The sequence below is a fragment of the Eleutherodactylus coqui genome, chromosome 5 (assembly GCF_035609145.1).
Source record: "Eleutherodactylus coqui strain aEleCoq1 chromosome 5, aEleCoq1.hap1, whole genome shotgun sequence".
In the NCBI taxonomy this organism is placed as follows: domain Eukaryota; kingdom Metazoa; phylum Chordata; class Amphibia; order Anura; family Eleutherodactylidae; genus Eleutherodactylus; species Eleutherodactylus coqui.
The window spans coordinates 111,231,098-111,244,034 of NC_089841.1; the positions used below are offsets into that span (position 1 = coordinate 111,231,098).

The 12,937-nt window shown below is 43.7% G+C and overlaps 1 protein-coding gene across 2 annotated transcripts in view; it reads left to right on the forward strand.

Moving 5' to 3' along the window:
- The window catches only part of RGMB (repulsive guidance molecule BMP co-receptor b), a 60,828-nt gene that overhangs the window by 28,579 nt on the left and 19,312 nt on the right, over positions 1-12,937 (forward strand). For both annotated transcript variants that reach the window (XM_066603023.1, XM_066603024.1), the window contains one exon: positions 5,052-5,560. In XM_066603023.1, the coding sequence (XP_066459120.1) occupies positions 5,052-5,560 (509 nt within the window). The remainder of the gene's footprint in view (positions 1-5,051; positions 5,561-12,937) is intronic.

Genomic DNA, 12,937 nt, shown 5'->3' on the forward strand with positions numbered 1-12,937 from the left:
TTTTGTAATTGGGGATGTTTGTAAATATTATTGCAATCATCATAATTTTACAGTTCCTAATAAATACTGCTGATGACTTCATACCAGTATTTCAGGTGTAAAGTTTACTAGTAAACTTAATGATTTATTAAAGATTTTCAGTTTTTCTATTAAAAAAAGGCAGCTGTTTTTTTTATTTATAGGTTCTCTAGAAAAAAAATGAAAATGGACCCTGATCACATTTATGTTTTTCCTTTGTTTGGTTCCGTCATAGGAGCTGCACAACAAAAATGACAGAATTGCCAAATCCAGCACTTCACTGACAGAGGGCACCCAACGGACCCTATTGACTACAATGCAGTCTGTTTGGCTTCTGTTCACCTTTACTCAGCACTTTGATAGATGGGAAATACTTTTGGATCTATGTACACATTTCCATGTATTCACTATACATATACAGTAGAGATACTATGAGCCCCTGTAACTACTGTCCCCAAGATCAGAAATTAGACTCTTATGGTGTATTCATATGGCAGAATCCGACCTGGATTTTTCCACATGCAATTCTGCCTCTGAAACCACAGCAGAAATCCACACCTGAGCTATGGATTTTTGCCATGGCCATCCAAATGTTTGGCTGTGGATTTAGCCCTTTTCAATGGGCGGATTCGCATGCAGATTTTCCAACGGGGAATCTGTGCCAAGAAGTGATGCTAATTCTTTTTTTTCTGTATGGGATATAAAATGCATATGCGGAAAAAATCCATCGACTACCACGTGGATTTCCATTGAAAGCAATGGGACACGGATTGCCACGGAATCTGCATGGATTCTGCATCCAATCATGGTCTATATATCTTCGACAACTGTTGCCAACAGTTGTTTCCTATGCCAAGCATTTGTTTAGGGAGGTAAGTTGCAACCATACAACTCTGGCTTATCTCCTGGGTAACAAAAGGATCGACTATTAAAATTCAACGCCCCAATCTTCCTTTCGCCCAATATAATCTATGGGTCCTTTTACACAGGATGATTGTCGGGAATTTAAGCGCCCAACAGTTGCCCCAGCGATTATCGCTCTTGTGCTCTCACACAGGAGCAATGATCGCTCACTGACTGCAGGCTTAGCCGATTGGAGATCTCTACCGCCTGCCTGCCTCCATTCACAGTAAACAGGCAGTCATTCATAGATGGCTGATCATCATTTGATTTTTATGCTTGCAGTGAATGATAAGCAAATTAATTCTCCTTCACCATTCGGTCGTTGGAGGTGTCTACACTGGAAGATCCAGTGAGAATGTGAACGATAATCATGCAGTGTAAAAGGACCTCATCTGGGTGGGGGGGATTGAGCATCTTCCATACTTATTAGAGAGTCGTACGGTCTTGCCATAATCGGCAGGTCAGGACAACTAAAGACTAATATGCATGGGAGCCTTTGGTTTTTAGGTTTGAGGCATAAAAGTATCTTGAAGGCGGACTGCAGACCTCTGGATGCATGTTAGACATGTAACAAATTAAAAGGAATGCAGGGCTTTCAGACTCTGGATTAAAAGTGTGTTGCTGCGCATTGCCAGGACTGGAAATGCAGACTACAAATACACTGAAGTTCACCGTGACCTTATTTTACTCATGACAAATATTCCTTCAAGTATTCATTGTTTGAGCAATGTGGAATTTGTGCCTTTTTTACGTCTCGGATTTCTGCAAAGGCTCTGAATGTGACAAGAACGGAGCGCTAGTTTTCAGTTGAGGACCTGTTGGAGGCAAATTGTGCAGCTCTCCCAGCGGTCCAATTTTCCAGTGAAGGAAACCCTCATTTAATCAGGGGAGGCCGGCTATGTGGCCCGGTCTGTTTATTTGGATTTTTTGTGACCTTTTGAAGAAGTGACAGGCTACAAATGTATCTTGTCTGATTGCGGCATACATTGTTTTTCTTCCAAGGCGTCTTCTGAGAGGCAGAGCAGGCTTGAAATTTGATTTGCTCCTGGCAGGAGAACCAGATTGTTCTGTCTGTGAGAAGTGTAGCTAGAATTTTCGTTTGCATAGTCTGAAATTTGATATTCAATTTTTTTTTTCTTCCTCTGTATGTACATGGATCGGAATATTAGCTTACCACCTGTGTTTTCCTGGCGGGGTTTCCCAGGCTGTAAAGTAACATCAGGGTGGTCAAACCTAATAGCCACAAAGAATGTATGTTTAGTAGCATTCTTCTTTTCCAACGGTTAGTCTGGCTTTTCTGCTGTACCATGGTCTGATTTACAGATCTCATCAGATGGGATCATAGTGTTTCGGTAGTGATTATTAGGGGTATATGGATAATTTTGCCTTTGCGTAGAAGCTGAGTTAATATATAGAGTTTGTCTGAGATCTGCAATGCACTGGTCATTAATCTAATGTGTGAATGGATACATAAATTCTCATCAAGTCTTGTACATGTGCTGCGAACCTCTGTATAAGTGTAGAGAGATGTGAATAAGTCCTCTGTAGTATAGGCCTGGTGACCCTCGGTAAGACCCAGCTCAGACAGCCGTAATTCATGAGACACGCATACTGGCTACGTGCCGCCCCCATCATCATGTACTATTTTGGCGTGTATGTGCACATAAGATAGAACATGCTGCGATTTTTCTTGCACTCTGTTTTCACGTAATCTGCGTGAGCAGCAACATGGCTGCCTATGGGAGATTGGTACAGCATATTCCAGGTGCAAAACTCACGTGAAGAATACGCTATCCAACATGCTTGTATTAGACAGCCCTAAAGGAGTTATATGAATATGGCTTATTTTGTCTAGAAATGAAATAGATTTTGGTTGAATGAGTGTTAGGTCCCTCAGAATTTAGGTTCCTGTCATCTGAACAGCTATTTAAAGCCGTTCCTCCTAATGATATCGCATGCATGCTCGGCTTATGCGTGTATTTTTAATGGAGAAATGGTGTTGGATGTCAGATTATCTCGTGGTAGAACAAAGGATCGAGCATGTTGATTGGCTGAGGTTGTTGCCGATACCTGCCAAAATTGTGTAAGCTGGTGTAAAAAAACCTTATGTTTAAGGGCTTATTTAGATGGCCATATTTTTGATTTGTGTGCTGTCCGTGTATTTCGCAAGATGGCACAATGACCCATTATAGCCTATGAGGCTGTTCACATAAGCACTTTTCACATGGACTGATAGTCCAGATGAAAAGCATAGCATGTCCTATTGTTATCTGTATCATGGGCAACAATAGGACATGCAATGTCTGCTGCCCATAGAGATCGTACAACTCAAACATGGCTGTCAGTTTGCTGTCTAGTGCATGTTGCTCCTAAGATTCCAGGGTTCAACATGCATATGGCTATGTGAATCTGGCCCAAGGTTGGCTTTACATGGGAGCACTATTGTCTGGATAGTCACTCGAAATAGTCACTAAACCGTATGAAAGACTGTTTGTGTGCTTTTACTCAGCGATTGTTGCTCACTTGCTACATTTCACGATTTCTGAACGAACTGTTGGAGCATTTGCATGGGCCAAAATATTGTTTGTCAACTAGTTACGGGGTGTAAGATTCCTTGACTTCCATGTATTTGAAATGTCAACTACTCCCCAAAACACTCAATGGTTGAGTCCACTGTATGTACATAAATATGTATTGGTATTCTTCAAGTGAATACGCTGCTGTTAGAGCCCCCAGCACTGAGCCTTCCATTAAAGGCAAAACCAACGAGAGATCATAGTGAGTGGTCTTTTGAAGACCAGCAACAACTGTTCACTCGAGGATCACTCACACGTATTTGTGTGTGTTCAGGAATGAATGTTACTTAAAGACAAAATGTTGGGAAAAAAAAAAGTTGTGCGCCAATCATTTGGCGTTCGGTGTGAGGCGCCCACAAAACAAGCATATACCTTCGTAAAAGTTGTTAGGTAATTGTTGTCTCTCAACGATTAGCTGTTTACACTAGACTAGAAATGACCAGCAACTATTTTTAGGTGATCTGAAGCAAAGCGACTAGAGAATGCATTCTTGCTCATAACCTGGTTGGTGGCCATGTTTACATAGGACAGCTGTTGCTTACATTTGCTCTATCAAGCGACTATTTGGATGATAGTTGTCCAATGTAAGGCCAACCTAAACATTCTTCAATGCAAATCTGGTTATGATGTTCAGGAAGTAAACATCGCGATTTGCATTTCAATAAAATGTGTTATCTGCTCTTTATAAGAACAATATCCAAGGTCCATGGCCATAGCATGGCTGACCTAGAATATGGCATGGGGTTTCGTTCTGTAGCTTAGCTTCTCATGAAGTAAGTTTGACCAGTGTATCACCAGCCTCCATTGAATAACATTGCGCATGGCGTGGGAAAGTTGTACATGTGCAATTTTATTTAGTGGAGTTGATGATGTACGGTTCTTGTCGTGCTCTTGTCCATCAGCAGCCATGTTGATGACCAGAGCGCCATAGGGATAGAAGAGACTATGCTACCATAATGGCGGAGGACATCAGTGCTGTACCAGCACATTTGAGAAGATTCTGATCGTGTCCAACCTTTTAAAGATATGATTCTATACAAGGAAAGACTAGAAGCAATGAGATGAAACTGAAAGGGAGGAGACACCAATTAGATATTAGAAAAAACTTTCCGACAGTGAGGGTGATCAATAAGTGGAACAGGTTACCACGGGAGGTGGTGAGTTCTCCTTCAATGGAAGTTTTCAAACAAAGGCTGGACAGACATCTGTCTGGGATGATTTAGTGATCCTGCATTGAGCAGGGGGTTGGACCCGATGACCCTGGAGGTCCCTTCCAACTCTACTATTCTATGATTCTGTATGGCTATCAATGGTCTTGTGATTAAGACTGTCAACACCCAGTCATGTTGAAATCATTCAGTTGTAACTCCCTGAAACTTGCTGGGAAACGAGCAGTTTTCACAGCTACGAATTTGCCCCATGCTTTGCTATATGCAAGTTCCCCATTACATTGTTGAAAAAAAACTATGCTTGATTATTATCATTAAGATATATTTTATTCCATCATTTGAAATCTAAGTTTATAATGTTTTCTTCTCTTTCTTTCTCTAACAGGTTGCAGTCAGCAGCAAACACAATGTCGCATTCAGAAATGCACAACAGACTTTGTATCTCTAACATCGCATCTGAATTCAGGGAGCGATGGTTTTGATTCCGAGTTTTGTAAAGCATTGCGGGCTTATGATGGCTGCACACAGAGGACTTCTAAAGCTTGTCGTGGAAACTTAGTATATCATTCTGCTGTGCTTGGGATCAGCGATCTTATGACTCAACGAAACTGCTCGAAGGATGGGCCTACATCTTCTACAAACCCAGAACTTTCAAATGACCATTGTAGCTTCCACAGCAAGGTGACCGCAAGAGAACCCGGGGCAGGAGAGAAGCCTCAGCCCAATTACCTCTTTTGTGGCTTGTTTGGAGATCCACATCTCAGAACTTTTAAAGATCATTTTCAGACTTGCAAGGTGGAAGGAGCTTGGCCACTAATAGACAACAGCTATTTGTCAGTTCAAGTGACCAATGTGCCTGTAGTCCCTGGATCCAGCGCTACAGCTACTAACAAGGTAACTGGATAACAAGCTGTGACATGCTTTGTGGGAGGTCAGATGTATCGGAAATCAGTGCTAGAACTTTCTTTGGTTGTTTTTTATTTTACAATTAACAGTTACTTAATATATTACCAACTGTGAAGTGAAGCATCAGTTACTCATAGTGCAAGCTTCCATTTTTGTAGGCTAAATTCTTAAAAATGCTGTCCACTTTTGCACTAGAGAAGTTTTTATGTCCTGGTAACTTGAAGGTCTAAATACAAAATGGCTGCCTACAAGTAAGTCAAGGTTTTCTAGGAAACAGGAAAGTCTAAATTGTGTAGCCTTGCCTCATATTGTGACTATAAATGGCAAATTGAAATCCATTTTATCTATATTAAATCTGTTCAGTTTGAAATTTATGTATAGATCTATATGCCATCACCTCAGGTTAATGGGTAGAATGGAAGATCTAGAAGAAATCACTACATACCTCTGTCTCGTCTTAAAAAAGCTAATAAACTTTATGCCCCATATAAAGAATATAGATTTGTGACCTTTACACACTGCAAGGCCTTACTTTTGGTATTTATGCCCATCAATAATATTATTGTAGCTTATGGTTCTTTCAGATTGGCCGAGTTGTCGACACCGCTTTTTTAAATTTTTCTTCACGTGGGACAAGAATTGGCTTATGGAGATGAATGATTGTAATTCTGATCATTCATACCCATTGGCTGGCTGTACGTTTCCCAAGTTCACACAGGAAGATGTACAGCTGATCAGTTCCATCAAGCAGAAAAATGCTTTCTGAATAATAAGCTCGTTCATTGCCTCATCATTGGTCCTTGTACACGGCCTAATTGTCAGATGAACAAGCATTTGGAGGAATGCCTCGGGAATCAGTCTATGTTAAAAGACCATTCTACCTAATTTTGCAGCTCCTAAACGGCATGGTGATCTCTAAAACTTTGGTTTTACCAGAGGGGCTTTTACCATGATCGTGTTTTAAAGGGGTTTTATAATTAGGAAAAAAAAAATATTTACCTATTCCTCTCCTGTCAGTCTTCTTCAAGCATCTTCTCCTCACCGATCTTCTCCTGGCTCTTCCAGTCCCCCGGATCACGTCACCTCCAACAGGCTGGATCCTCTTCCTGTTTCAGAGCGTCCATTAGCTGCAGTTCACTTTCTGCAGGGCAGTGAATGCTACAAGTGACATAGCGTTTGCTGCCTAGTAGGAAATGCCGAATCCTCAGCAGCCTGCTTTAGCATGCATGCGCGATATCTCGCCGCTAGTGTTTTATATAGTATATGAAACACTAGCGGCAAAATATCGAGCATGCACAGTGGCGCTTAATCAGGCTGCCAAAGGATTCGGCATTCTCTGCTAGGCAGTGAACGTTATGTCACCAGTGACGTAACCTACATTGCCCTGCAGGAAGCAGGATGCTGGCAATGTACACTTCGTCAAAGGAAGAATAGGATCCGACCGGCTTGCGATGAGGTGACCCAGGAGACTGGAGGAGCCAGGAGAAGATTGGGGAGGTGAAGATCTGGTAAGAAGCCTGACAGGGGAGGAATAGGGAAGTATAGAATTTTCTTTTTTTTTTTTTTTATGACCGAACCCCTTTAATGACACATATGAGAGAATGCTTGGTGGTTTCCATAACAACTATATCTTTAATTTTTATATGGGTCGGAAGGGGTACAGTTACTTCTTGTGGAGACCTCCAAATAGACATGAGGAAACTTATAAGGACATGCAATGCTCCTCTGGGAAACTTGGTATGCAAATGAGGGATGATGCAATGTCTCTACAGCCCCACCTACATTAACAAAACATCGCTATGCATGGCTGTCGCTACACCAGTGTCTTGGAGATAGTTAGGGATCCCAATTGTTGGATCCCTAGTGATCAGGGATTTGACTTGTAAACTTTTGTCAGTTGTCGACCTTTAGTGCCATCACTGGCTACCTGGCTCCTGAAATTCATCCTAATCACATAAAACACTATGATTGGAAAAAAAGCACCTTTTTATGGTGAAAGACTGATTATTTTTCAGAGATCTTTAAATGGGTTCTCTACATTTAAATAAGAAGCAGTGATTACAGACTGTAGGATATAATGTCAAACGTGAATCCTACCTAAACTATATAGATCACATGTGTCAAACACAAGGCCCGCGGGCCGAATCCGGCCCGCTGCCTTGTGTTATGTGGCCCGCGGCGTGCCGAGTAGTGATTACCAGCTGGGGTGCCGCAGCTCCCCGCTGGTAATCACACTGACAGCGCTGGTCCCTTCTCCCCTGAGTCCCCTGCTCTTCAGTTCCGCAGGAGAGGACTCAGGGAGGAAGCGTGCCGTGCTGCTCACTGATGTCAGTGCACACCCGGACGCATATGAACTTTTTCCACAAGACTTCTGCACTTGTCAGCAATTCCAGCAATCTGATTGGGGAATCAGCCAACCCAGAGAACCAAACAACCAATCAGGTTGCTGGAATTGCTCAATAGTGCAGACGTCTTGTGGGAAAAGTTCATATGCCACCCGGGCTCAGCACGATCCGAGGGGGAACGGTGCTGACAGCAAGGTGGAGGAGGTAAGCATATGGCTGGGGAAGGGGGAAGTTAATATTGCTGCTGGGGGGTGAGGGTTAATATTGTTGTTGCTGGGAGAAGGTTAATAATGCTGATTGCTGCCGGGGCTGAGGGAGTTAATATTGCTGGTGTGTTGGGGGGGGGGGGGGGGGTTTAAATTGTTGCTGGCAGGGGGTTAATATTGCTGCGGGGGTCGGGTGGGGTGGTAATATTGCTGGTGGGGGTTAATATTGCTGCTGGGAGGGGGTTAATATTGTTGCTGGCAGGGGGTTAATATTGTTGCCGGGTTGGGAAGGGGAGGAGGGGGGGGGGGGGGGTGTTAATATTGCTGCTGGGTGGGTGGGGGTTAATACTGTTGCTGGGAGGGGGTTAATATTGGTGCAGGGGGGAGGGGTTAATACTGCTGGTGGGGGTTAATGTTGCTGTGTGGGGGGGTTAATATTGTTGCTGGGAGTGGGTAATATTGCTGCTGGGAGGGGATAATATTACTGTAGGGGTCGCTATTACTACTGGGGCCACTGTGGGGATCGCTATTACTAACTGGTCTACTGTGGGGGTCAATATTTTTACTAGAGCAACTATGAGAGTCACTATTATTACTGCGACCACTATAGGGGTCACTATTTTTACTGAGGCCACTATCAGAGTCACTATTACTACTGCGACCACTATGGGGGTCACTATTAGGGCTCGTTCACACGGGCGTAATTGCATTTCGGTCGCACAAATACGCTACGTATTTGCACAATCGAAAATCGCTTATGCCTGCGTATTTGGGCACGCAGAAAAGAACGCAGATGGGCCCCTGAGATGGTGCGCAAATATGCATTGAATACATAGGCTTCCTGCGCATTCACCACGTATTTGCACGGCCCATTCACTTCAATGGCCTATCGGGGTGCGTAGTTTGAAACAAAATAGGTCATGCTGTGTGAGAATATACATCATGTGAATGAAATCATTGACATCAATGGCTTCTGTTCTCTGCATATTATGTACACAAATACGGCGGTGTGAACGAGCCCTTACTGTACTGTCTTACAATCGGCCCTTTGAAGTTCACCAAAAACCTGATGTGGCCCCCGGTGAAAATGAGTTTGACACCCCTGATATAGATGGTGTAACTTAGAGTGTTGTTACTTGTGGTCCATGTCCCTGCCCAAATTTCCATTCACCTATGCAAATGAGGCAGATAGGAGTCCAAGGTATATCCGAGTCCCGTCTCTACCTGTAATGCGATTGCTTTTCTACCATTTCATATATGTACTGTATATTCTCTCCATGATTAACCATCATCAGGTTTTCAGTAAGCTTTCTATTCAGAATACTGCCATCATGATGGTTCTCTACCCGAGAAACATTATAGCTGCCTTATCTGAACTGATCCTTTCAGACATTGTGCAATATGGTTCCCATGTGCAAGACCTGCTATAATTCACTTACATGTAGAAATGCAGTCTTACGTATTTCAGTAGGATCTTCTAAGTGCATTAAAGGTTTTTTAATTTTGGAAAAGCAAACGTACAGAGAAACGTAAGGTTGTGGGTTTCCTGGTGAAGCTTGGACCGGTGGGGCCCTGACGGCGGTGCACAGATTGTGCCAGGATGTATAAAACTTAGAGTCTGGTAGCAGCAGAAGAGAGAAGAGCCTGTAAATGACTGCTCTCCTGTGAGTGCAGTGCAGGGGGGAGGAGAGCTGCTAAAGGGAACAGCCATTAATGAATAACCTGCTCTGTTACAGTGTGTCTCATAGTATGTGCTCCTGTATATTGGTTACTAGGAAAGAGCTTTGTCACATATAACATCATTATATGTAGAAATTCTGGCGTCATGAACACTCATTGTCAAGAAAAATCCCTCCCCTAGTAGAAGTTGTCAGAATGTAATGAAGCTTTCCATATGTGATGGTAATGTTGATATAAGTAAGTGATAAAATATCAGAGCAAAAGGAGAATTTATTGCAGAAAACTGAACACTTGCAACGAGGCTCCTGTACCCTGTTGGGCCGCCTCTAGCTTGGATACAAGATGTTATACCGGTGGGCATGGAGGCTCTAGTACCCTGTTGTACCGCCTCTAGCTTGGATACAAGATGTTATACAGGTGGGCATGGAGGCTCTAGTACCCTGTTGGGCCGCCTCTAGCTTGGATACAAGATGTGATACGGGCGGGCATGGAGGCTCTAGTACGCTGTTGGGCCGTTTCTAGCTTGGATACAAGATGTGAAACGGGGGGGGGGGGGGCATGGAGGCTCTAGTACCCGGTTGTACCGCCTCTAGCTTGGATACATGATGTGATACGGGTGGGCATGGAGGCTCTAGTACCCTGTCTGGCCGCCTCTTGTTTGGATACAACATGTGATACGGTCAGGCATGGAAGCGCTAGTACCCTGTCAGGCCGCCTCTAGCTTGGATGCAAAATGTGATACGGGTGGGCACGGAGGCTCTAGTACCCTGTTGTACCACCTCTAGCTTGGATACAAGATGTGATGCAGGGAACATGGAAGCTCTAGTATATTATTGGGCTGCCTGTAGCTTTGATGAAACATGTGATACGGGTGAGCATGGAGGTCCTAGTACCCTGTTGGGCTGCCTCTAGTTTGGATGTAAGATGTGATACGGGCGGACATGGAGGCTTATAGGTTCTGTATGGTATCCTGCAGCATATTGATCCATATTTACTGTAACTGAGCCTCTAAATTGTACAAACTCGAAGTTGGCTTTTTCAGATATCCCCGTATATGTTCTTTTAGTGATAAACTAGGCAGGCAGCAGAAGCATGGCAATGTTGTGGATGAATTCCTGTGACCACCTTGTGTGTGCGGTCGAGCATTATCCTGCTGGAAAATACCTCTTGAAGCCGCCATGAGAGGAACACGTGGCTGTAGGATGTCCAGAACATATCACTGATCGTCATTGTCCCCCGTACTACTACTATAGGTGAATGTTGTATGCGATTGCCCCCCAGACCATCACATCAGCAGGGGGCACTATGGCGCTCCACAGCAAAGGCAGGATTGAGGCGTTCACCCCGAGGTCTCCAGACATGAACACGGCCGTTGTTGGTGCCTAAAGTAAACCTGGACTCCTTGCTGAAGACAACCCAGTTGCACTTCGTAGCAGTCCCGTTTCGCCCTTCATGACACCACTGCAGACAGTGGGTGGTTGTCAAAGACAGTACACGGAATGGATGCCGTGAGACCAAATGTCCTTCGTCCAAGTACCTGGTAATGGTTCCAACAGGGGCCTGTAACGATGGTGCCACCTGTTTCTGGATGGCAGACAGCGAAACAGTTGGAGTTGTAGAACCACTTTTAGGCCTCATGTCCACTAGCTAAATGGAACTGCGGATTCTGTAGCGGATTTTGCCCATAGGGAATCATTGGCCATCCGCGGTTCATTAAATTGATTTTTGCACCCGCGGATGGTATTTTAAAAGAATTGCGTTTTTCACACGCGTGAGAAAAAACGCGGCATGCTCCATTTTGCCACGGATCAGCAACATTGCTATCACATTGATAGCAATGTGTGCATGCAAAAAAAATACCATTTATAGCAAATCCGCGCGGAATCCGCCGCGGAAATCTGTGGCAGATTCTGCGCGGATTGTATTTTTCAAGTGGACATGAGGCCTTAGGGCCTCAGCTGATAAGACCGTTCATCTAATCATGCCACAACTCTAAACATTTCATATTTGCCTGAGATGTAACTGCATGCCGAGTTTGGCAGCAAACCGACAACTCCTTCTAGGTGCTTGATTTTTTTTTTCTTTTGACTAAGGGTGTACTTTATATAATGAATGCTTCACATTGGGGTTAATACACATGGTAGAGCTCTGTTAACGGAGTCTATACAGCAGTTAGTAGAACCCATATGTTGTCTCAGTATGGAGTCCTACAGCATCCATCAGATTCTGTACATATGGACTCTGAAGAAACATATTTTTTTTCTTGTTGGGTTGACTTTTAATTGGGTAAAAAAAAAAAATCTGTTTACTTTGATGTGAAATTAGAGATACTGTATGCAGTAGAGACTTCATAGACCTGTAATGGCTCTGTGCAACTTAGAGCTGTAAGACTGCCATGTGCATAAGCCCATTTTATTATCGTTATGACAGTGGCGATGTCTATAGATGACTTTGGATGTTACATACTATGTAACCAGCGCCAACCTTAGGTTAGATGGCACCCTGTGCAGAATGTTTTTTTGGTGCTACCTATCATAAAAAAACTACATATATATTGCGCTAATAGAGAGTCTGCCTGCGTTCTATTTAAGCATAAAGCAGCAGAACATGGCAACATTTCCACACCAGTACAGCTTGGTAAATAAATACAGCACCAGAACCAAGCTCATAACATAAATACAGCATCAGAACAAAGCTAATATAAATCCTGAGCACCAGAACAGAGTCCATAACACACACAGCACATAACCGCACCAAAACCAACTTTGGTGCCTAGGTACAATACCAGAACCAAGCTCATAACACAAATACAGTAGCAGAACTGAACAATTGTGTTTCGGAGGCACTGATGAACTGACACCTTAAAACATCACAAGGGCCAGGAAAAAGATGATTTCTGTAGCTCCACAAGTCTCTGCCACAGGCCTTATGATCATCTGAAGAGGCGGACCTAAGGGGGGGGGAGATCGCCCCTTTTCTCTATCCACTTGGTGCCCCCCTACAAGCTGGTGGCTGGTGCCCTGTTTAACTGCACAGGTCACACACAGCTAATTCTGGCCATGCATGTTAGGGCTCCTGTCCACGGGCGATAGTGCATTGCGTTACTCGTGATGATAATCCGTCGGCGAGTAACG